The sequence below is a fragment of the Thunnus thynnus genome, chromosome 3 (assembly GCF_963924715.1).
Source record: "Thunnus thynnus chromosome 3, fThuThy2.1, whole genome shotgun sequence".
In the NCBI taxonomy this organism is placed as follows: domain Eukaryota; kingdom Metazoa; phylum Chordata; class Actinopteri; order Scombriformes; family Scombridae; genus Thunnus; species Thunnus thynnus.
Window position 1 is genome coordinate 5,722,952 of NC_089519.1, and position 25,908 is coordinate 5,748,859.

Below are 25,908 nucleotides of genomic sequence, written 5' to 3' on the forward strand. Positions count from 1 at the left end.
ATAACTTTACCATGATGCACTGTCTTGGAAATATGATTAATATTGCCCTTTTAATTACAATTCAGACAGCAACAAGTTATGATGTAGTCATTATAATGATGTATGTCATACATCTGGATGCATGAACCTGATTCACTCTGCCTTACTGAACTCTTAATAAATCAATATGTATAATATGCATTGACATTTTTGGGGATTTTAAGAAATGCATAAACGTAAAGATACCCAATATTTAAAAAGGCATATACTACAAATCATACAATTACAGCTTTGTGTGTAAACCCACCTGTGACTCGGAGTTTCTCAGTGCCGATGCTGATCTCCTCTTCGTCCGCAGAGAACAGAACTCTCTCTCCATCTGCACTCCTCACCTCAAACCTCTGACACTGGGCCTCCACCATCTCTGAACCTAAGAAAGTGGGATACAGAGGGGCATGAGGTTAAAATTTAGAGCAGAAGAGTATTCACGGTACATAAATTGTACCATCTGGAAGATGTTTTTATCTAAAGTTCCTTACAGAACCATTAGTGCATGAAAGTTTAGCTTGAACGACCACAGAGGGATTTGACTCTGAACCGCAGCATCTCTATGTTTGGTCTTGCTGTGACACCGGCGCAATATCAGTAGTGATATTCGAGTTGTTTGCTAGGTCAAAACACCTAAGACATTACAAATTGGCAAGTAACTAAATATCTGAGCTGTTGCAATATGTAATCAGTAGGAACATCATAAAATTCATTTGTTGTAATGTTCCACTTACTCTGGATAATCCACAGAACACACTGTGAACAAGTCTTTTGGAAATACTTTCTACTGAAGAGACAATCATTGCGTTTGTGGGGACTCTTTTCTAGAAAATGATGCTGTTTAAAATTTTAAATCCCATTTTTTAAATGTTTGAAAGACCACAAATCAGAATTTGTCCTCCTCCGTATCGGAGAAACAGCATACATTTCAGACGCAAAACTCTCAAAACTTCACTACACAAAACTGAAATTATCTGCATGGATAGATACAACTAAAGGTAAGAAATTACTGTATGAGCTTCTATAATTTGGGTGAAGTGGCCCTTAAAAGCCGCTTTCATGAGTTGCTTATATGAAATCACTTTAGCGTTACATCGTCATTGATACTTGGAAGACACACTTGAATACATATGAAACTATTGCATATTATTACTTTAAATTAGATGCTTTCAGCAAGATACCACGGCTATGAAAGCAAACGTACATGTAATGGGTTAGGTGGTGTGCACAAGTCCACACACTGTCATCATCAAGCTGAATTTTGAGCTGGAACTCAGAAGTGAAATGTTGCAAGCAAAGGTGAAAAGGCAACGACTCTCTTGTGTTGGAGTTTGTACAGTCCCTGTAAAACTTGAGAATTGTAGCTTTCACCTTAAACTACATTTCCCTTCATGCTTTGCCTTGAAGACATGTAACATATTGTTTGAAGAGAAATGAGGGATGTGACAAAGCAAGTTTAAAATATGTTGAAGACAATGTTGACAAATTACCTTTCCACCTTATATGAAACTGCTTATTCTGAAGACATTAAGGAAGTTACAGTTTGATTTTCAGAAGTAATACATGCATTTGCATTCTGTTCCCATATACTGAACAGACAATGTGAGAACTGCAATCAGTAATATACACAGACGTTGAAAATGAGTTATACAGAAACCCAGATATTCAAAAACAGAGGGAAATTACTCTGTATTAAGACAAAAATTGTTTTTTTTTTCTATACACACGTCCTTTCTCACAATGGCAAAATTGTTACCCCTTAACTGAAACAAAGTTGAGGAGAAATCAGTTCTCTTCAGCATATTTTCATCCACACTATAATGTGCGTACTGTGACCAACACATTAAGGTTCAATTTCCAGAAGGAACTGCGGTGCTTTGGTAACCTGCAGGAAATATTGTGTTAGTGCCAGAAAATGACAAGGAGAATGGAGGGCATTTGCTAGTGTTCTTATTTTCCACATTGACAAATTCACTTTTGTCTTTCTGTGACTTTTCTCAAACATGCAAATAAACCAAACTAAACACTAAAAGGTATCAGACTAAGGTGCAATATATTTTCACCCAGATTTGGATTTTACTACAGTATTCATATCAGAAAAGGGGAAGAAAGAGCACTCACAGCGCTTCAGGGTAAAAAATAATCTACTATGATAATGTGATAAAAGCTGCGTCAGTCCATCTTTGGTCACTAGGGGGCAGAAGCACACAAAAACAAGCTGACAGACACAGAGCCCTGACATATTACTACCATGTAAAGTTGTTACGGCTGACATGTAAACAAACAATTGCCTTAAACATCGTTACAAACATCTAGCAGACACAAAATAACAGTATCATCACATTGATCACTTTTCCTCACTTCAGTAAGGAACAATCAATAAAATACATATCTGAATTAACACTTATGATTACACTTTTTCATGGAAAGTGGCTATGCATGTGCTGGAAATCACCAGAATATACATGTTAGTATATTTACTATGGTTTCCATTCTTACAGGTATACCAACCTGCCATTCTTGGGAAAATATTTTGAGTACCACAATAGTGTAACGCTTAGTTCACATGCATTTCCCCATTCACCACCATATCATCAAGTTATTCAACATATAAATTGGCTATGAAGAAAACAATCCAATTATGTATTCTAGAGAAGAATTCCTTTAATAACAGACAGATATTTACATTTTGGAATAGAAGTCAATCTGCCGTCAGTTCAGAGCAGGCTGAATCACTGGGTTTTGATTTGCATAGAGCATTTTTATGCTCCAACATCATAACTGTATATAAATAACAGAAAAACACAAAAGGCTCATGTTATGTCCCCTTTATTAAATGCATGTATTTGACTACCAGTGCAAGCCGTTCAACAGAGCATACAGAGCTGAGACATTTTTGGACATGTAAAAGTGTTATGTAAATGAATAACCAAGTGAGTTAACTATTATATAGAGTTTTGACTTGGAGGGAGCATTTTTACATACATTCACCTCAAGTTTTGGAGCTTTGACCATGATATAAACCTGCAGTGCGGCACTTTTACATGTAAATTAATGTCTGTAACATTCAAGTCCCTGCAAAACGAGTTCACACAATGCTGATTAAGCTTATCACCGCAAGATAAATCTCTCTGTGTTTCACAGCATATGGAGTTTTTAAATCTCATGTCAGGCGTGACATTCCTGTGCTGGCCGTTTGGGTGTTAATCGTGCAGCTCTTCTAGACTTTCACAAATGTTACAGGACTGAATGGATCAAATTCTGGTAGTGAAACAAGTCATTTCGTGAGGGTTGTATGATGCTCAAAACAATGTATCCACGGTTTACAGCTGAAACAGTAGGTTACGGCCAGTATGTACTGGCCATCGGGCATACTGGGACAAATCCCAGTAGGCTGGTGGGCCGTTAAAAAATACGTTTTTGGGCCGGTGGTACGTCAAAATATATCTTTACGTCTTTACCAGCCCTCTCTGTGTGCCTGTCATTTGGGGTATGCATGAGAGCGTACTGCATGTATGTGTCAGGCCGTATTCAGACCAAATCAGGCTTTGCTGTGCACCACCACAGGGTTGAGAGGAGAAGTGTGGGGGTGTGGGCGTGTTAATACTCTACAACGTAACCGCTGTGGAAACAATCAGAAAATAACATTTTATTGATCTGATTCACCAGCTTTCTCACTACCACCGCTCCCTCTCTTCATTCACTCTCTAGCTTGCTCAACCACAGCTGCTCTCTGTCTCGCTCATGCTAACTTTATTCTTAATGTTATCAAATGAAGAGAAATGTCCTCCCCTCATCCCAGTAATATCTTTGTACTCGGGCAATCACAGCCGAGCGCCCCCCTTTACTCTCGCTGCCAGAAGGAAGAGAAAAAAAGTCCAGCACTCCAGCTTTAACATAAATATCTGACATCATAACTGAAATAACAGAAAATCACAAAAGTTATATTATGTCCCTTTTAAGCACATGTATTTGTACCAATGAAAGCTGTTCAACAGAACATGCAGAGCTGAGATATTTTTGAAAGTAACCAAGTAAGTTAACTATTATATATTTTCCCAGGTTTTGGATAAACTGTCTTTTTTGTAAATGTATTTCTGGGTGTATTTTTGTTATTTTGTTTACCTTGACCTTGATGCTCTCCCCTCTTTTAAGTACAGTTGAGATGCCATTTTGCATCATTTATTACCCCTTTTTTTTGCATCATTTATCACCTCTTTAAAGCAGTCAAGAGCCACTTGATGTGGCACTTGCTCTTGACTGCTTTGCTTCATAGCTTGCTGACTTGGCTTTTCTGAGCAGAGCATCACTGAAGACTTCCATGTGACAGTCCCCTTTGCAGTTATGCTCATCTTCCTTTTCACCAAGGCACTTATCATGTCAGTGCTCAGGCTGGCTCTGTATTGGGTCTTGTTTTTGGTAATGAGACTGAAAACCCTCTTGCAATCAGCAACGCTATGGAAGACAACCAATATCCCATGCATGACTGCTGAAAGGTTGGAGAAGACCTCCTTGCCTCCCCTCTTCAAAGGCCCAATGTCTCACCGGGCCTCATCAGTGCACTCGCTGAGGATGCTGTCCTCAAAGCTGCTGGTTTGATACATCCGGAACTCATCTTCCACTTGATCCACAGTGACCTTTTCAGGCAGAATAGAAGGAAAGCAGCTGATAAAGAACCAGAGAGAATGCAATTTCACAGATTGCCTCTTAGCTATGTCTGCCACAACACCATGCATAAGCAGCTCATCCCCAAATGGAAATTTGGAAACCATGTAGTCAGCTGTAGATGAAAAGAACTTCCTCGCATCTCTGAAGAATGATTCAGCTCTAGGTTACCCTGGCTTTGGATAAAGGTTTGGGTGTCCTGGCCAATTGAGAGTTCCTCATCAGGTAGCTGATTTTCCCTTGTGCAGGTTGGCTTGATGCCTCTACCAATTTCATTCATCATAGTGATCACATGCTCAGGCTTACAGAATGAAAGCAATACCTAGTGCAGTTGCAGCTCCAATGTTGGAAGCAGGATATGTATGCAAGGCTCCTCTTGAAGTAATTGGCTGGTGATGTCAAAAATAGGTTTGACTCTCTTCAGAAAGAGTAAACAAACCTTTGACGTGGGGTTGATGAAGAACTGAAGTACCTTCTCAGGTTTTGTCAGACCCTTTTCTCTTCTTTCTTGTTCTTTAAGGTTTTGTTTTTTCTTTTTCTTTTGCAGCTCTTTCCAATTTCATTTTGCTTGAAGAGGAATCTGGTTAAGTCAAACTCTGCAGCAAGGTGTGAAGCAACTTTAACTTCTGGTGTACTGGTAAGTGGTGTGGCTTTAGGCTTCTAGGTAGGACCAGATGGAGGCTTGGGCAGCTTTGGTGGGATAGAGGAAGAGAGCTTGGGCTGCATTCTAGCTGGCATGCTAATGGAGGATGTGCTTTTAGGCTTCCGGGTAGGACCAGATGGAGGCTTGGGCAGCTTTGGTGGGATAGAAGAGGAGAGCTAGGGCTACATTGTAGCTGGCATGCTGGCGGAAGGTGTGGCTTTAGGCTTGTGGGTAGGACCAGATGGAGACTTTGGCAGCTTGGCGGAACCTGAGGGTTCTGTCTTCTTTTTCTTTCCTGCATCCACCTCATTGTCAAAGAAAATAGTAGGTGGATCTCACTGTTGCAGTAGATGGTTCACACACTGCCCCAGAGACAGCCATTTTGTGGAGACCAAAACCTCTGCATCACACATGATCTGTATGTCATATAGACTTGACTTTGTCTTGTTGCTTTTGTCCAAATAGTAATACATGGTGATAAGGAAGTCTTCGATGTTCACACTAAGCTGCCTGGAAGCCCTCTCTGCAGCTAGGTATATCAGGTGGCAGGCACAATCAACTAGGTAGATGTGTGGATTTTGTGCCTTCAAAAAAGCTGCTATGATTTTCAGCTGCAAATCTGAAACAATTTGACCATGGTATGCCTCTCTTTTCTAGTTCCCCATCAAGCAATTCAAATATTGCTCTCCCAGTACTCTCTTGTACTCACAAATCTTGAGCAACATCACAACTACCTTCCCAAGACTGACATCAAAAAGCCAAACCACAATGGGGTACATTTTTATGTCCTCCATATCTGTGCTCCCATCTGTAGCGAGGTTGTATGGAAACCGCTTCATTGCTTCTGTAATGCACTCATCATCATTCCTGGCCGGTGTTTTTACTACGGAGACCGTCTTGGTTCTGGCAAAGCCATACTCTTTGGCTATCTCACTATCGAGAAACATCTTCTTAAATAAGTGGTCTGGCATGGTCTGCAGCAGCTAACAGTTGTGCTCTACAGTGAATGTAGTGAAAAGGATTTCTATCTAAATTGTTCTCAAATTGTGTGCTTGTAGGAAGAACGAGTTAATTCTAGGAAATGAATCTGTAACAGCCACAGTTTTTTTTTCACATGGTGTCGACAGTCTGCAAAACACACACACACACACACACACACAGACAAAAGCCTAGTTTTGACTGTTGAAGTGATCAAGCAAAATTGTATAATTTGACCTGATTATAAAATATCAATTGCACTGGGGTATATTATAGTATACAGTGAAAGTTTTTTCATGATTAATATTTCATTGTATGATATGTGTGCTTATACAAACTGATAACCATGAATTGCACTTGATTATTTAATAAAAATGGAAATAATTTATTTTGTATATTGTAACATATGTTTTCATTTGCAAGTGTTTACAGAAACATATGTTGTAATGTGAAAAGAGGTAAACAGGCTGGTTGTGAATTGAGTTAACTTAAGTTATGTGGCTGTTGTCTACGATTATCAGTGTAAGCAATGTGGCACACATCAGCATCAGCTAATATTTGTATAACCAATTGCTGCGGCAGACAAAACATTGACATTGCTCCAAGTGGTTGAAAAATCTCAGTAGATCTGTTGCTGGTGGCTTTTCAAGAAAAGGTTGGCAGTGAGGTCTGAAAAGTTGATAAATCTACCGACGAAGTTGCCAAATTACTCACAGTGGTCACGGTGGCAGTTTGCCTTTTTTTTTTTCCCATTTTGTTCATCCATGTTGCCTTCATTTTGTAATTTGGACTGTAATGTGGCGCTTTTCCCACACTGCTGAGCCTAAAGAGAAGTCTCTATCTCCCGCCCTCTCTCTCTCCCCCTAGCCTCCAACCTTCCATCGCCTCACTGTCTGGGCTCCCAGGCTATTACAAGTGTCAATTAGAAACCCAGAGTGCCTTGTCAGTCATAATCAAACTTTATTAGCAGCCATCAATCTGGGATTAGGCCTTACTTTCTCATCTCTCTCTCACTGTCTTTATCCTGTCTATCTCCTCCTTCTTAAGCCTCTCACTCCTCCACCGACTGTTTGAAAAAGCAATTGAGATTTGTGTTGTGAAAGGCTCACCCTAAAGCAAGGTGTGTGTGTGTGTGTGTGTGTGTGTGTTACAAATGTATGCAAAGACTGAAGGGCTGGAGGGGGGGGTTGACAGTTAGAGATTGGAGAAGCAGGGTAAGAAGGGAATGAAAGAAGGGAAAAGGAGGGTTTAATTTCAAGAGGGAAAGATAAAGAGAAAGTGGAGCTGGTTTAAATTGGAGATGTGCTGTGCTAGTTGCTGTCTCAGACATCCAGCTAGTTCTCTTTGGCTGTTCAGCTCTCAGTCCTGTAATACAGCTTGTAGTGCAGATTTCCAACATGAGTGCGGGTCAGCATATTTCCAAAGATTTGTGTTTAAGTCACATGCATTTATTTTACTTGTCTTCTCAGTATGGGGTGTATAAACCATTCAGAGAAGAGTCAGGACGGTGACACATTCAGTGACGGTGAGAACAAGTTTCATTGTTCATATACAACACATATCAGACATACTGTAGAAAAGCATAAGCTGGTGTTAGAGAAGACAATGTGTGACTGTATCTAATTTAAGGCCTACTGACAGAAGCAATAACATTACACAGTGTGCCATGCGGTATCTGTTCTGTATGATCGCTTGGAGACTGACAGATAGTGGAATGATGGCTGGCGGAGAGACCTCAACCGAATAGTTGAACTCTATGCAAATTGACAGAGAAGCAGTGTAGCAATGGAAAATTAAACAATAGATGTGTTCACTTCTTGTTTTTCTGCTGTAAAACTTATTTAGAGTTTAGCTCTAATTGATGTGTCATTCAGTAATCCTCCAAAACTGCAAAATGGAAGAAAGGCTTATTACAGCCGTCGTCGCTCTCTGAGCTGTTTGTTCTAAACGTCTGTTAACACCGACAACAATGAAAAGAATAAAGCATAAAAAGCATTAAATAAAGCGGAAAACAGAATAAAGTTTTGACACTTTGAAATGACATTACCTAATTGCGTTAAATGTCCCATCACAGTATTTTACGCATTTAGATGTCAACATCAGAGGGAGTGGTTTATACAATAAGAACTGTCTGATCTTTTTTGTTCATCTTGTTAGCGATCTGCAGGTAGCTAATGTTAATTCTGTGTAAATTAAGTGCTTTTGGTCAATTAATTTGCTCCTGCAAATGTCTCTCCCACTGATAACACCAAAGTAATTCTGCTGTCACCAATAACAACAGGACTCCTCGTAAGCAGACATGTTAATTGATGCACTGATTTAAATAATCGCTTCCTGACAGGAACTCCTCTGTTGTCACAAGTGCCTAACTCAGCAGGATCCATCAGTAATAATAAAGCTTTTAGAATATATAACTGCTGAAGAGAGGTAGCGGGGAGAGTAACTGTGATAAAAGAAGAGCATTACAGTACATGTGTCAGATCTGAACTTTTTGACACATCGAGACATGAGCTCCAGTCCGCTGAGACATCAGGATGCCCTGCAGATATCAGGCATTTTAATGTTTCAACTATGGTGCTACAGCATTGCGTTGGCTTTTAAACACAAATGCTAATTTGGGCTAATGAATACATGCTCAACCCATTATTGCCTATTCATATACCAGCCTGCTGTCACGGGTTAATTCCTGGTTGTCACTGTTCACACAAAAACCCCTGTCGGCAACAGCGGTTCCATACAAATCACAGCTCAGCATTTCGGTTACACCAGACCTTGTAGAAACTTACAAAGTTGTTGAGTTTCAGGTCATTAAAAGTACTGTATGCGTTATTTTCACTGATGATTCAGTATGACAGTGTGGACGACATGGTGAAACTCCTCTTTCTTTGGTCAGCTATGTGTATAGACACTATCAAACTTTATCACAGTGTTAAAACGACTGCCTACAAAGGTTTGTTCTTTGAGTAAAACAAAGTGAAATATGAATTATTATTGAAAAAAACTTAACTTTGCCTATGAATTTTCATGTGATGGTTGTGATTTGTAAGTCTCCATATTTTTTTCATTTTCATAAAGGACTCCCCAGAGAGCTCAAAGCATCAAATGACTTTGATTAACTATCTAACTTGCTGTTTCACCCAGTTGTCATTACTATATCACTTTGTTAAGAACTGCATTGTGATGTGAGGTTTCTGTAGTTATGAGAGAAATACAGCTCAAGGGGCCTATACCAGAGACAAAAAGTAAAGGAAGCCTATTAAATCTAGACATCGATTTTACACATCAAAGTCTGTTTACAGGTGTTTACTGCACACATAGAAATAGTTCTATAAATCCTTTTGAAATCACTTGAGGCAATGTTGGTGGGGCTAAAGACTACAAGATTGAACATTTTAAAAAAACCTGGGTGTGTGGAGTTCAAAATAAGTGGGTTTATTAAAAACTTACAAAAATTACTGTTAACTAAAAACTGCTCTAATCAATTTTTGTACACTTGCAATATAATCTGAAAGGAGTTGCTCCTTGGGTGGAAGTGCTGTCGCATAAATACTTTGTGTTCATGATGCATAATTAACAGTTAATTCAGATTTGATTTCTTAATTTAGTGCAATAAATAAATAATTTGTTTGATTTAAATCATTTTAAAAAGGTTAAAATTTCTGATGTAATTAAACACACTTGTCTCATACAGTTAGAAAATTATCATCTGTGACTGAAAGGGTTTAACCACTAGTGCACTAGTCCATTGTTTGTATTTTCACGTTTTATACTGGAACTAATGTTGTCCGTTCACATTACTGCATCAGAGAAACAAGACATGTCTGAGCAACAAACGCCCGTTTCAAAGAACTGACCTGCGTCTGTGTCGTCATGAAGAGAGCTACGTCGGGGTTGTTTAGATTCAGTCTCACTGCTCTCACCGGTGTCATTTCCAGATTAAGGCAACTGTTAGTGAATAAACTCTGATAAACCTGCTGCACACTACAGCACCGAGTGGCAGACAGAAAACGTTAGCAACTAGCAGGTGATCATAGCGGTGCATTTATCAGCTAAAGGACCAGATATTCGACTCACTCATGGTCTCAGAGCGCCTGTAAAGACCACGATGAACTAGGGCTTATGAGCGTTTGTTTGCTTACACATTTGTCATCAACTTTATTAGGTGATGATATGTCAGTATTATGTTTACAGCTTATTATGTCGCATCAATTACTGCAAGTTTAAACTTTAGAAAATGTCAATAGCAGGAAGGAGGGAGGTCACACACAGCTGGGAATTGGCCATGACAACCTTGTAATGTTGGAGCTTTACAGAATTACATCTAATTCACATCTCAAACTTAGTGTTACCCACCTAAGAGCATTATTCTCTTTTGTATTTCTAGCTTCTTTTACTACAACTTTCAATTAACTCTCCTCTGTTAGAAAGCTCATTCACTTATTCCTGCAATTCAAGTTCTCAATAGGGTAAAAAAAAAAGAAAAGAGATACTTCTTTAAAATATCTGATGTACTTCAATGGAATTCTCCAATTTGTATTCCACAATTAATGAATAGAGGACATTAAAATGGTCCTGGTGTAACTTTTTTTACTACTGCACATTAAAGCATTGAGGTCATAATAAAGTTACATGGGTTTACTATCCTGGGTTTTTAATTCAAGGCTTTAAATTAGAGCTTCTAGCAATGAAGGGATATGACGCAAGAAGATACTGTGAAAGGATTTGGGGATAGGTACAAAGAAGAGTGTGGCTAAGCACAGTAAACATGGCATGCATGGGTGAGTTTACTAAACAGGTCGAGATGAATTTTTCATTAAAATGAGCTTCAATGCACTTTGTGATGATGCCTCCCTAGCACCCTCACCTTTCTTTTCTTCCCTGTCCTTTGCTCACACTCCTGGACTTGAGAGCTCATAGGAGTGGGTGAAATAATACTTGACATTCATGTAAATATAGAAGTGATCCTGCTCTTGCAAATAGTTTTTGCATACATCTCTTGCCATGCATATTTGCATGTGTGAATGCTAATGTATTCTCCAGCCAAGAAACACTTCTAAAATCAGGCCATTATTGTCCTTTGGCTATGTAGAGAAAGTCAACCATATTTTTTTTTATCATCTAAATCACTCTCTATCATTTTCCTTAGGTCAAAATTCTGGCAATATGCTAAATGCAGCATTAAGGCTTTTAACTAAAAGATGAGGTTATATAACTCAAACTTTAGTGTCCTTGCACTGGTTAAATATGGGTTTTATGACTGTTTTTAAGATTTCTCCAGCTGCTTTTAATGCTTGGCTTGGTCTGGCAATTGGCTAAATCACTTTTCACCTTTTATGAATTGGAGTGCAGCCTAGGAGCTGTAGGTAGGCCCCGTTCAACTGCTACACAGCCTGGACAAAAAAAAGGGTTAGGGGGACTTCTGGCTTCTTCAAGAGGAGCATCAGCAATATCTTCTTTTTACAACTGGAGCCTTAATAGCTGGTCTTAAAGGATCTGTCCAATAACAGAGGATGCTATATGTCTTCATAACTTCCTCTCCAAAACATGTCTTCCTCTGACATGCGTCGCCCTATTCATGTGGTATTACAATGTGGCGGTTAAAGTAGGCACTGCTCTGCTTTGTGGGGTTAATTAGGTGAATACAGTCAATGTATTGACCTTATTCCTTGTCCCATGATACTTTGTATGAATTATGGAGGCAACTTCCACTTATTCTTTCATTGAGGCAGTGTTTAGGAAAAGGGGGACAAAAGACTAATGTTTCAAAATCAGATTAATCACTATTAATCAAACAGCCACAAAGTCTGTAAAACTATGGGGTGTGTGCAGAACAGTGAGATAGTTTCTGAGAGTTTTTTTGAGTATTTCTAGTGAGAAATTGGCTCGGACATACAGAATATAAAATACATCCAAATTTATGCTAATCGTGAACAATTTGTGTTAATGTAAATTCACATACCAGTTAGTTTTGTGTTGTTTGTCCAGTGTGTCTATAAATAGAAAAGTAATGATTAAGGATTTTTATATACATAAAAATGACAGGTATGGGTTATTATGCATATATGAACTTGTGTGCTCATGTGTGCTTTTAAGAGTGTGATGGAAACCTGTGGTGAATGCTATGCATGAATTAATCATAGGCCAGATTAACAGACACGGCTACAGTATCCAGGGATGCAACAGGGGGTGCAAGCGCCTTGGTGTTTGTGCCCACATGCTCTTAGTTCTTGGAACCTCTGTCTTTGACACACATGTACACTCAAGAGTTTCCTGACACCAAAATCCACTAAATCAGGCACTACAAGACTTCAAGCAGGCTCAACTCTTCATGTATTTCCTTTAAAATCTTTGTCAACAGTGTTTTTTTGAAATGTCTGTCAACTGAACACCCGCAGCAAACTCTCCCTTAGATTATATTGGCATTAAGCCTCCCATTGGCCATGCTCCACTGATCATCAGCCCTGGCATACACATACAAACACACATGCCAAATTAAGTGTCCTTCTTAGTGATGTGACCACAAGGGAAGGCTTCTTATTCATGTATGCAAGATATTGAATGTGTATGTGCATAATGAAAGAAACACTGCTGCTGTATGCTTTTCAAAACATGGGGGAGGTATAGCAAACAAGAGACCATGCAGTATCCAGTGAAGTGTGATTGCAATATATACTTCACCATGAACAGTGTAAATAGTGGAGAAAACTCCTTTTGACCTTCTGTTTTAGGTCGACAGTTAAAGTATACAGACAGTGCAAAATAACTTTCTATGTCAGGTGGATAATTTGGGCTTTGGCTGGATTTCCCACTAAACTTCCTGATTAGTTATTCAAACATGGCAGGGCTTATCAATGGATTAAGATGAGCATTCTGTTGAGTAAGTCCGCCTTATATGCTTGTCAGTTCCCCTTCTGTCTCGAATGTCAAATTTAATGAATATTCAAAAGCCCAGTGGGCTCTTTTGTGAGGAAATGTTCCTAAGGGGGGGATTTGTACAAACCCCATTACGCAACACATGGTGAATGTGTAGAAATATTTAGTCAAATGTTGAGTAAAATCTTTCTCTGCCTACTTTATCTAAATAATAATGCCTCATTCCCACTGAGCAAATGCTTGGGTACATTTAGCTACATACTAGCACTTTGTCTTTACCTAATCAACTGGAGTTAAAACTGAAAGGCCATCACAACCAATAAAGAAAGTGTCACTATATTAATGTTAAGAATAACAATGTTCAGAAACAAACATTTCATGTGTAATGAACAGAATGCATCGTCTATGTTTGGCTAAGTGCATATATGAACCTTTGGGATTTATTGTAGTGGTGATTCGCCTGATATGAGCTCCTGAAGGAAAATAATAACTCTAAAATGAATGATAATGTATAGTGTAATCTCTTGCCACGTCAAATGTTGCAGACAGTAAACAGTCAGCAACTTTAATAAACTCCACACAGGCCGTGTTTAGTACCCGAGCTTTGATTTTGCTCGAAGGAGAGAATAGGAAGAGAATAGGAAGGTGTATCCAAACTTTTGACTTGTACTGTGTACACTAATCAACAGCTTTGCACAGTTACAGCACTTGTTGCAAGACTATCTGTCGTGATTCTCTCTGGGACTCATTTTATACACCAGAGATCCCTTGATGAGCCGTACTGCAGTTCCCTCAAAGTGTCTTCTCTGGCAAATTTTTGTCACTTTATTCCTATCTGATTGAATGTTAATGCTATTCATGCTATTCAGCTTATTAGCGTATCATATCATCTTTTTCTATTAAAGGGATAGTTCAGATTTTTTGAGGCGGGATTGTATGAGGTAGTTATCCGTAGTCAGTGTATTACCTGCAGTAGAACGTATTTTAACCACCTGAATAAAGGCCCACCTAAAAACAATATATTTCTGTATTCCTACAAAATGTGTAGGAATACAGAAGTCCTACAGTTGAGAAAACGTAGTGCCAAAGGAAAAGGGCTGTCTGACGGCGAGGTAAAGTGGTGAAAACTTTCTAAATATAGTGCGCACTTAAAATGATATTGATTTTTTCAGGTGTGTGTTTATATCTTTGGTGAAAGACATCACAGACACCTAAAAGAGCTGAATGGCCCACAAACCTTCAGAACCTGAGCCACTCAACAACATCTCCTTCTGCAGACACACAGTTAAGGGTCATGAAATGAGTAAACCCGCAGCAAATTTAGTTGAATGCAGTCGAAAGTGAGACACTTTAACTTTTAGAGATAAGTATTATCAGGGACAGTTCAAGGAGCGAGAGAATAACAAAGGGAGAGAAGGGTGCAAAAGAGAAAACAACTGTATTATTTTGGTCCTTTGAAAGTAAACAGCATGCAACATGGCCATGATGCAACAGCAGGAAACAACAGGGTCACCACACTGTTTGAAGTGTTTCTACCAGTCAAAAGAGGGAGACAGGCACTCTGTCGCACCGCAACACACTTTTAATCTCTTCAAGGTGTGACACCTTAAAAGAAACAGACAAAGATAAATGAGGGGAAAGATATGAAAAGGAGCGAAGGGAGATGCTGTCGAGAAAGAAAGAAACTGCACAGCAAAGCACTTTTTAACTTTTGAATTTGCCACAGGTGGGAGGGTGAGATTCATGCACTGGGGGACACAAATTATTTATTTAGAGTTGATTACAGTCATTAATATGGTAAGGGAGGAGAGAAAGAGACAGAGGGAGAGATAAATGAGTGCTGTTTGTCATCTACATTAATCAACCTGATCTCTGGAGTCAGGGCAGTGGGATAGAGGGAAGATGAAATGGTAGAAGATGAGGAGACAGGCAAAGGTATGACCACGGTGCTCTACATATTCCTACAGAATTTAAACGCAATTAGTGATATTGCTATAGTAGCTTTCCTTTCCTTTATACACAGTGTAAAGTCTTTCTTTTAAAAGAAATCTTAGTAAAATAGTCCAGTATTTTATTGTGCATCCCATATATTCTGTAATATTCAGTCAATCTGCCTACATTTCCTGTCTTCCTCGTCTTGCTTATATTATTCTATTGTCCTGACAGAAATGATGTACAGCATAGCATCACAGTCAATATGTCTGCATACACACTAGTATTCCAGTTATGATTGGGTTTTTGGGCTATACTTTTAATGTGTTTTCTAATGTAAACATCATATCCTGGTGATGGGAGACATGGAAAAGCCTTACACTGGTTTTGAAAAGCTGAATATGCAAGTAAGTTTGTAAAACAGTGTTTCATTAAAAGCCTACTTGAGTGAACACAATAAACTAAAGCGGCTGTAATGTGATCAGTGATAAGTCTGACATAATGACTTTAAAACACATGAGACATGAGGCGCAAATCTAATAGATTCACAGTGAAGAGGGCAGAGGTGAAGAGAGAAAGCTGAGACGTTCACGGCATGAATAGTGTGAAGAATACGTTATAAAACCAACAATACATTAACAAAACTACAATGAGAACATTTGAGACAACTGCTGCACATAGACTCTGACTGGCAGGTAGTGATAATCACCATGCTGCTGAACTCCCCTGTTACATGTATACTGTATAGTAGCTCAGGGTTTTGCATTGCTCACCTTGAAATCATGTAATCTCGGGTTCAAGTCTATGAATAATACACTGAAGTCGCCCAAAGCAAGGAAATGTATTTCTCCTGCTATAGCCTGGTAAAGGTCTTAGTTCTGTATTTTGAGCAGAAAATAATTGCAGCCTGTGTCAAATCAATAAATTTAACATGAGCTGCAGTTGTGTGCTTCAAGTGTAAAGGATGGAAACACCAGGACTGCTTAAGGCTGATATGAAGCTAAGCTTGACTAGGATCAGGATTATCTGGTGGGATGTTTACATGCTACGCTAACATAAATCAAACTTACTTAAACCTGCTGTGTAACAGACTGGATGAAACACTTCTCACTTCAAGTTAAAAAGGAGCTGTGTCACTTTTGTTTTACATTATCGGAAACAAGACGGAAGAGCAAACTATGAATGGGTAAATGAATGGGAAACAGTTTGCAAGCCAAGTAGATTCACATTATGTTATGTCACTCATGGGGCAGCAGAACTTTCTATAAGAGCCGAACAGCAAGTAGACGCAGGGAACAACGTTGCTCACTCACTTTCCCAGTCAGTCTTTGTGCCTCTTAAACCTCAAGGCAAGCCCCAGTCCCAGACCCAATCATCTTACTATATCGCAGGACAGAACAAGACATCAAAAATGAAAAAAAAAGGAGAAAATTCACATGCACAGCAGACAATCTGGAGTTGTTTCCGTTGTTGGAAAAGTTGAAGAACTCATGGCCTAGGGTATATCTGATTTTTATGGCTTTCTAGTGACTTACATGCCTCTGTGAACATAATTACATTAATATCCTGAAGTCATGGCAAATACAAGCTGGGGGAGATAATAATCTTGCATTTAAATATGAGTTAGTGAGCCTTAACTGAGACATTTTATTAACTGACCTTTTACATTTCAATAAAGGCCTTGTGCCAACTTACATCGCCTGCATTTGGGCAGGTTCCCTTGTGGGCACAGATGATGTCTGACTTAAACTACTACATGAATGTTCTTGGCAATTTCTTTTATAATTCTGAAACTCATAATTACAGAAGATTTATAAATGTTAATATATTTCACTATTTGTAGTTTTTGAAAATTTTCCTGGACAACAGCATCTGCCAAGCACCTCAAATGTAAATGCACTGTAATATGGCAACAGTGCCTCAGGGGATGAAGTGCAAAATTGAATGCAAGTCTAGGTGGGAGCTTTGGCATTCTATCCCTTTATTTAAAATGCACATAGTTATAAATGTTTAGTTTACAAACATGCCTAAAGGAATACTGAGTCATTGCTCTAACCTTGTGGCAGATTGTTCAACCATGGTGCACTTTGCATTATTCATACTTTTAACAGAGACAATGCAGAAATATGCTATTCAGTATTATTAGTGCACAGTAAACTTTTTTTTGTCACCTTGCATCAGAGTTGGTTGATACATTCTGTAAACTTTCACTATCAAGCTTGAAATTAACACAGTTATATACATTCTGATTTAGGAAGATACCCAATTTTGATAGGTCACGAGCAAGTTGGAACAAGTAGTTTTTCGTGGATGGTTGCAACTGTAAGAACTGAATGTACAGCGACAGTGTTATAAAACAACTTTTCTCAGCTCTCACAAGGTGATTTTGTGCAGATGTAAGGTTGGTTGGTAAGAACGACTGACAGCACACATTGCTGCTTTATGGTAAACAATAAAGGGGACATTTTCTGCTATCCTTGCAATAAACATTCCAAGCTCATAAACACAGATAAAGTCTTTCTTACTGACTGAAGACAACGGTGTTCTTGTTGACTTACATGACAGAGAAGCATTTTTTTCCCCCCATGGTTTAACGTCCTTTTATTAAACACAGAAAACAAACAAATTGTTATTCTTCACAGTCCTGTCACTCCCTTCGGTGCATAAACTCTAAATTATCTTGTAGCTTTTATAATGTTCTATTCAATAACACACTACTTTATTAACTGAGAAAACATTTCCCAATGCACATAATGTGATGCAACTACAGAGGGTGGACACAATAATAGGTAAACCTCAAAATATAATGCAATCCAATGAAACACCACCGCAAACTATCACATAAAAAAATTACAACAGACTTGAATCAACACCTCTCAGAAAAAAGACTGAATAAGATGTTTGAGGAACGGACAGTGAGATATCACTAGAGCACTTCCAATGATTTACACTTACAAGCCAGTTTAATGCGGTTTGATTGCTGAACTGCATTATAAAAAAAGCAGGAAAAAGAAATAGCCTCCACCGTATTATAATAAAATAAAAAAAACATCACAACCTATTGCAAACATCCTTTATTGTATACGCCTACAATACCAGAGGCAAAGAGAGCACTGTCATGACTGAAGTACTATATATCTGTCATTTTATTATTGTGTCCAACCACCAACATACAGTATGAGGCCTATAGCTCACTGGTGCAGAAGGATGACTTCATATGGTCCATTAAATCAATTCCTTAGGGCAACACACACCCACACATATGAACAAGTGATGAAAACAATATTTGCCATATTGCAGCCAAAATAGTATGCAGACAATTAGCCTTTGTGCAATTAAAGTACAATTAAAAGAATAAATGGTAACAATAGCGATAAATCCGTGCTTTTATTGAGTCCTTGATGGCCCCAAAAGTGTATTTCAGTTTGTTAATGCTCAGCTCTATGTATTTTTAATTGCCTCATTAAAACCATTGATTTGATCATAGAGTAGCAGCATAATATGTGGAAGATATGCTGTCTGAACTTTGCTGATTGGGTGAGGGCGAGACACATAAAATCAGACTACTGTAGTTGTATCTTTATGTTTCTCAGCCAGACGAATCAAGCCAGAAAGATCTCACTCTAGTTGAAAAGTGTGATCACTGCAAAATATGATTGTTATGTACATCATTTGTTTCTCAGAGGGGGATTTGCAAAGATGTAGATTCATAATTAGACTGTGTGTAATGGAACAATTGAATTTTATGCAAGGCTTTGCGAGTGCTCATTCCGCACACTAATCAGAAACCAATTTTAGCCAACATTCAACCGTTAAACTGCTACAGTGACACCATGTCTCTGAGAATGAGTGAAAAATAAAATATGATTCATTTCCTTATATTCTTACATTTCTTACAGCTATAAATCCAAAAAATCCACACATAAAATGTCTCAACTACAACAACACATGAAACTATTTGACTTTGTCTTGGTAAATTCACCTCACCTTTACCACAAATCATTAACCGTCTATCACTCTTTATGGCCTTTTCTTTTCAGTCCCCTAATTTCTTCTGCTTTGATAATCCAATTTTTGAGCAACATCAGCCAAACGCCATAGAAACGAGGTGAGCGATTCCACCTAGATAAAAGGGAACATAATTAGTCTAAGAAGGTAAAGATAATGAAGTGATAAATGTGGGCCCGAGTTTAGAAGAAGGTAACAAGGTCAGTGGGGAATTCATTGGTTTACTGTAATAAGAGATGAGGTCCATGCATGATTAAAAAAAGGGGGGAGAGAAAGGTAGACGTGACACGACAGAATGGAGAAAAGTGAGGATAAGCGAGGGAACAAAGAGGTAAAAGAAGGAAAAGGGCGAGAGGAAGACAAAGGGAAAGTGTTGCAGTGTGGTGAATGAAGGAGAGGTTGAATGTTGAATGTCACTTTAAAAGTTGGAGGGGTTGTTTTTATGGCAGGTATAAGCAAATGACCCCCCTGACACACACACACACACACACACACGTAAGACTGTAATGACTGCCAGCAGGTAAAGAGAATGGGAAACAAAACATAAAGAATAACGAGCTAGCTAGTTTAAGCTCTTATTAGTATTGTGCTCTTGGTATTTCAACTTTGACGTGCGCAGCTTTACTCATGTTTAAACTGTTGAAAATAAATGTAACCAATTTTCATTTTTTGATTTAGTTGCTATAAGTTCATTAAACGGATTACTGATAAACTATGTTTCTTGATACTGAGCTCAACCTGGAAGATTAAGAAATCCAGTCATTAGCAGTGAAAATACACATTTTTTATGTCAACATCTCCACTGGGAAGTGTTCATTTTGACTAAAATGCCATTTAGTTTTAGTCATATTTTAGTCAGTGATAATACGATAACACAACAATAACAAACGTGTCTGTTATCGTCTTTTCATCAGTGAAAAAATGTTGTTGACGAAAATTATACGTCAGTGAAATTTCCACTGCTTTGGGGTAGTTAAAGGAACATCTGGCCTCTGACGGATGTCTCTCAGACACCGCTGCACTGTCTCTAATGCTGGAACATCATCACCTAGGCGGGTGAAAGGTTATAGCTTCAAAACTTCGAGTTCACTCATCATCTTTATGGTCGTCCGTTCAGAAGACAAAGATGAAAGGTTCTCACTCACTTTAACGAGCTGACAGCGACACAGAGGACGGAGAAGAAGAGAAGGGATGGAGGGATGGAAGAGAGCGAGAGAGAGAGAGAGCAATAAAAATGAGATGAGGTACCCAAGGCCAACGCATGTACTCAGACCTTCTGTCTCAGAAGAAGAGGGGCCCCCAGAAGGACACAATGTAAAGCATTTATGAATGTTCCTATTTGTATAATGATAATCGGTTATGTCAAGGTGCGCTCCCTAAGTGAGTTGATTTTATCACCATAAAGAGCAAAAACATCAAAATATGATTTTTTCCTGGCAAATCTCCTTTTGTGTCCTTGCAGGATTATCAGTATCAAAGTCTTAACAAGATGAGGGGTATATTTACTAAGGATTTGCAGTCCTCAGTAATTGCAAGGTATCATATCTTATTTAGTTGCACTTCATACAAATCAGATGAACTGTGGTTGGGCTAATTTATATGTGTGATCTTAGTAAATACCCTGATAAATTGAAAATTTGCGGTGGTAGAGAATTTTGCACCCCTGACACTTGTATTTCTCTTCTATTGTAATGCACCACATCATCAAGGATAATCCCTTGTACGTGCAAACCAGTTAGTGATTCTAGCATGCTCAGAATGACAAGCTAATGTTAAGCAGGTATAATGCTGACTATGTCAATCATCTTAGTTCAGCATATTAGCATGCTAATATTTGCTGATTAGCACTAAATACAAACAGAAGCTGAAGCTCGTGGGAATTAGTTTTGCTAATATCATTCATAAACCAAAGAATTTGACATTTTTTGACCTGATGATGGTGGAAGATAAATGTTTGGGGATCACCAAAGTCATTAAATTCATCCTGTATGGACATAAATGTCGATACCAAATTTCATGACAATCCATCCAACAGCTCTCGAGACATTTCACTCAAAGATCAATAAATCTTATAAAACCTTTAAAATAATACCTTGACAGATTCAGTGATTTTACCAAAGCGCTGAGGTCTTCCTCTCATTCCTCTTCTCCATTTCTGTGCAACTCAAATTAGAACCTATTTTACCATTCGTGATGTAATAAGGTGTCAGCACACGTGTGTCTTGGTATTAACATACGTGTCCTAACGTTTGTGGGCATTTCACCTTTCCTTACCGCTGACCGTAATGATCCTGTACCTCTTGTATAAGCCGGAGCAAGCTGTTCCTCTGTTGAGTTTCGGTGATGAATACTAATAAGTGGTTTACTGAGGTGGAACTTCTCTGCTTCCAATGTGGCAAATGTCTGGTGAGGAGAAACAACCATCCCTATGAGGACACTGAAGAGAAAGGAAGGAAGTGTGTTTTTTTGTTTGTGTGTGTGTGTGTGTGTGTGTTAAATATGCTGCTGAGTCAGCACAGAGACAACAGGAGGCAGTGGCAGAAGGAGACCGAGGGATTTCCGGAGCCTGGAAGAAGAGACTTCTCAGGAGGATTCATTCTGTCCCGTTCCAACCCATCAGCCATCCACTGAGGTCTTTAGTGTATTTGTGTGTGTGTGTGTGTGTGTGTGTGTGTGTGTGTTTATATGTCACGAAGTGGTTATTGATGGAAGTTGCTTGGCAGATTTCCCTGTGTCTGGGGAATCTTAGCGCAAAATTGTAGCTAGGAACGTCTGTGTGTGAAAAGTAAAGGTCTGTGTGTAATTTGTTCATATTAATTGGTATATAAGAGGTATTTGTAAGGAATGACAGTGTATATTCGACACTTGTGCTGTCACTAGTGCACAGCTTTGTCCAAAGCGTGAGTCTGACTGCACAAGTTAGGTCACGCGACAGTCCGTGTCATCCTTTAGCAGCTTGACTAAACTGACTGCAGTAGGCTGTCTGACCGTCTAGTTTTACAGACTGATTCTGCTGACTACAAGATAGGCTTGCAGACACACACTCACTCACTCTCTCTCACACACACACACACACACACACACACACACACACAAACACACACACATAAGCATTAAAGTGCTTTTCCTGGTGAGGAAAGAAGCTTTGGGGAGCTTTAACAGCAGGAGGTGAGCTGTCAGGGATTTCAAACCTTCAAAGTGTCAGAAAAGGGAAGACTGTGTGTGTGTATGTGTGTGTGTGTGTGTGTGTGTGTGTGCGTGTGCATAAAGACACTAGAAGCGCCTGGCCAGCCTACAGGAGATGCATATCTATATGCTGCATCCACATCAAACATGAGGAGCAGATTAGTTTGCTCATTTTATGATATTAACCCTCAAAACATCTTTTTCCGTCCATGCTCCATGTTTAGGTGATATGACTAATACATCAGGAATCACCAATGGCCAATCCATTTATGATGATGGGATTGTTTTACTGTTTATTACTGCTGATTTAAAGTCTTTAAGTTTTGTAAAATACATTTCTGCTCCCTTGAGTATTCAAGGTGTCGAGTAAATAACTCATTCGAAATTTGCAAATGTTTTCAGTAAGGAAGAAGTGAAAGGCTGAAATACAATGAGAGGGAATTTGATGTATTTCCAAATGCAATCACAGTTTCACTAACCAATCACGTACTGGCAACATAACTCCAACATCCATCAAATCACATGTTGAATCTGTTGGTGATGGCATCAATAAGTAGCCAGATCTGTTTCATCCAAACTGAACATAGCTAATCACAGACTAAAGAGAACTAACAACATCATTTATTATATGAAGGGATAAAAATGCCATGAAGTTTGGGTACAGCTACTGTAAAGTCATCTATAGGCTAATGTTAAGATCACAGAGACAAACTGTAAGATCACAGTGAAGACTGCAAATACCTTGTGACATACATTTTGACAGGAAACTCCACTGGTCAACACTGCAGTGTCTGCTTTCCTTCAAGACATGAACTCAAAGAGATCATCACCAAGTGCAAGAGTGTAGTATGGTGAGTATGAAAATTTCATTTTGATTATCTCCAGGAGGTTCAAAAGAGCACTTTCAAGTGACAATTTCCATCCACCAAGTTGTAAAAACCATCTAAATTTTCCTCATATTGTGATTATAACAACACCACAAATATTTGCAAATCCACAGTGAAAACCACTTACATTATATTAAAGCCTTGTCCTTGCCAGTCACCACTTTTCTCTGATGTTAATTCACAATACAGACAGAAATCCATCATACAACACTACAAAATAGCAAATCCTCCGCATTAACAGTCCAGAATGAATACGAGCAAATATTAAACCATTTTAAAACATGGAACACATAACGTCGCTGGCTTCATCTGTCTGTTCAAGTTACGCCTTTTTATTATACAGACTTAAGCGTCTTTTATGTAAATGTTCCCTTTATTCAGATATAACAGAACATTTATGGAAAGGGTTACATGCTTGCACCATATTCGGTCCCTGGTGCACGAGGGGGAGCGGAGAGAGAGAGAGAGAGAGGACGAGAGCACGTCGTTGAGTTAAAAAATATTATAATTAGTGGGATGAGGACTGGTTTTGTTCTTTGACAGGCTGCATCACTGATGGATTTTAAAACTTATTTTGCTGTTAATTAATGAGCATCATCAACATAAGAGATGCCGTTCATTGCTTCTCACAGTAAATCCACAAATGCAGTTTTTGCATCAATATCATCGTTTAGCGTTATTATGGAGCCGATTCTGTCGCCTGTTTTATAAAAATCCGAAAGCACACAAGCGCGGAGTGACAGGATGTTAAGTTGGGACCTTTTCGGTGGATATTCATTTATTCAGCCATCAAGCTGACATGAATTAAAGTTGAAAATACGAGGAGAGAGTGCTGGTCAGTATTGACTGGAGGCTACTTAACTTGTGTAATAAAGAGACTAAAAGAGAGATGACAAGAAGTGAACAAAACAGCCATCTTCATTTTATATTTAACTGCTCTGAACTCTAACCACTGCCATCATAATACTGGTGCCTCTGTCACTGTGATACGCACAATCCTAACGACCTTACATATGTACACTCAGTGTAACCAACCAAACATGTTGAATGCATTTCCTTCCTTCCAATCTTTCCACTCTTACTGGTTACACTGGCAACTTTGCTGCTTTACTGCTCTGCTTTTATTCCTCTTTGGGTGAATGTTTGCTTTTTCTTCATGCTCCGATTTTCTCTGTCACTTCTGTTTTCCTACATCGTCAAAGTCCCCACATTTACAATTCCAATGTCACCGTATCTGACCTACAATCTTTCTGACCGCGTTCTTTGAGCCAATCAGTCCATAGCGGCTGTTCTTTAAATAGTATTTTATAGGATAAGTTTTTCAAGTCTGTCCTAAAAAAGCTATCAGGTGCGAAAATGAACACTGACACATGTTTTATTGGCTGTCATCATTCCTCCCGTTCATACTGGCCATTAAGAGATCCCTTCATAATGCCCTTTCAAAATCCACAGGCCTCTTTCTGTATGTAGTGTATTTAAAGTTTAGTTGAAGATAATTTGAAGCTTCAGCTGTCCAAATTAGTCAAATCAATTCAGTACTTTCAAAGTCTTTTTGGTGCCAGATTCCCGCTCCACTGCAGCTGAGCAGGAATACTCCGTCCATCGAGACACGGAGGGAAAAGACTGGAACTGTGAAGGATATCCGCTTTATATTACAGCAAGCGAAACCCATTTCAGTGCTCATGTGGCCACCTGAGTATTGCTTTAAGACAGGCTTGAAAAATTGTGAACCTATCCTTTAATAGTACATGACAGAGAAACAATGTATCAAACCATATACTATAAGCTGATTCTCTCCAGTTATTTTCATACAAAGAATTCTCGGATGCTAATTTTATATTTGCTTTGTTAAAAGTCTTTAAGAATTTTCCTCAACTTTTTTGAGTCCCATAAGAATATTCCATACATATATACATATATATATATATATATATATATATGACACACGTCCCCCCGAGTGACGTCTTCTGTAGAACACTAGGCCCTCACTAATCCAATAAGAGCTTGGAAAAATGATTTAGTCGAGGAAACAGCACGGCTGTCAGCCTCAGTGAGATACACTAATGGAAACAGATAGCATTTAGTTTGGTAAACAGAAGGAGGTAAAATGCATTTAGGAATTTCAAGCACAAACAAAGCAATATAACTGAATGTCTTGAATGAATTATCTAGTTTGGAGGTTGAAGAAAATGCTTACTGCCAATGTAGTATGTGTGGACATAATCTTTGTATGGTGTGTGTGTGTGTGTGGATCTTACCCACTGTTAGCTGACCGGTCAGTTGTCCCTGATCATTCCTAGCGTTGACGGTCACATTTCTGTCGGACTGGAGGATCAACGGACTGTCCTGAGGAGAGAGTAGAAAGGTGAAAAATGATTATGATAACGGCAAATAGACTCAATTCAATTTGCTAAAAATGGTGCGAAAGCCTATCCGCTACATTCTTAACCTTGACAGCATCCATCCATACTCACACACATGTTTTCTGTGCTTTCCTTCTCTCCCCCCCCCCGTAGCCCCTGACCTCACCCGTCCGGACCCAGTCAATACAGCATTAACTTGTATAACCAACACTGCCTGAGCCTGTATCAACCTTCACACTTCTGCCAGCCTGACATACTCAGCGTCTGATTTGCATAATACATTCAAAACAGCATTCTGTCTGTGAGTGTGTTTGCTTGTTTCCGATTGTTTGTGTGTGTGTGTGTG

At 38.9% G+C, this 25,908-nt stretch overlaps 1 protein-coding gene across 5 annotated transcripts in view; it reads right to left on the reverse strand.

Moving 5' to 3' along the window:
- LOC137176234 (zeta-sarcoglycan) overlaps positions 1-25,908 on the reverse strand; it is a 366,313-nt gene that overhangs the window by 49,412 nt on the left and 290,993 nt on the right. For all 5 annotated transcript variants that reach the window (XM_067582401.1, XM_067582435.1, XM_067582409.1 and 2 more), the window contains 2 exons: positions 25,458-25,545; positions 287-409 (listed from right to left, as the gene is read on the reverse strand). In XM_067582401.1, the coding sequence (XP_067438502.1) occupies positions 287-409; positions 25,458-25,545 (211 nt within the window). The remainder of the gene's footprint in view (positions 1-286; positions 410-25,457; positions 25,546-25,908) is intronic.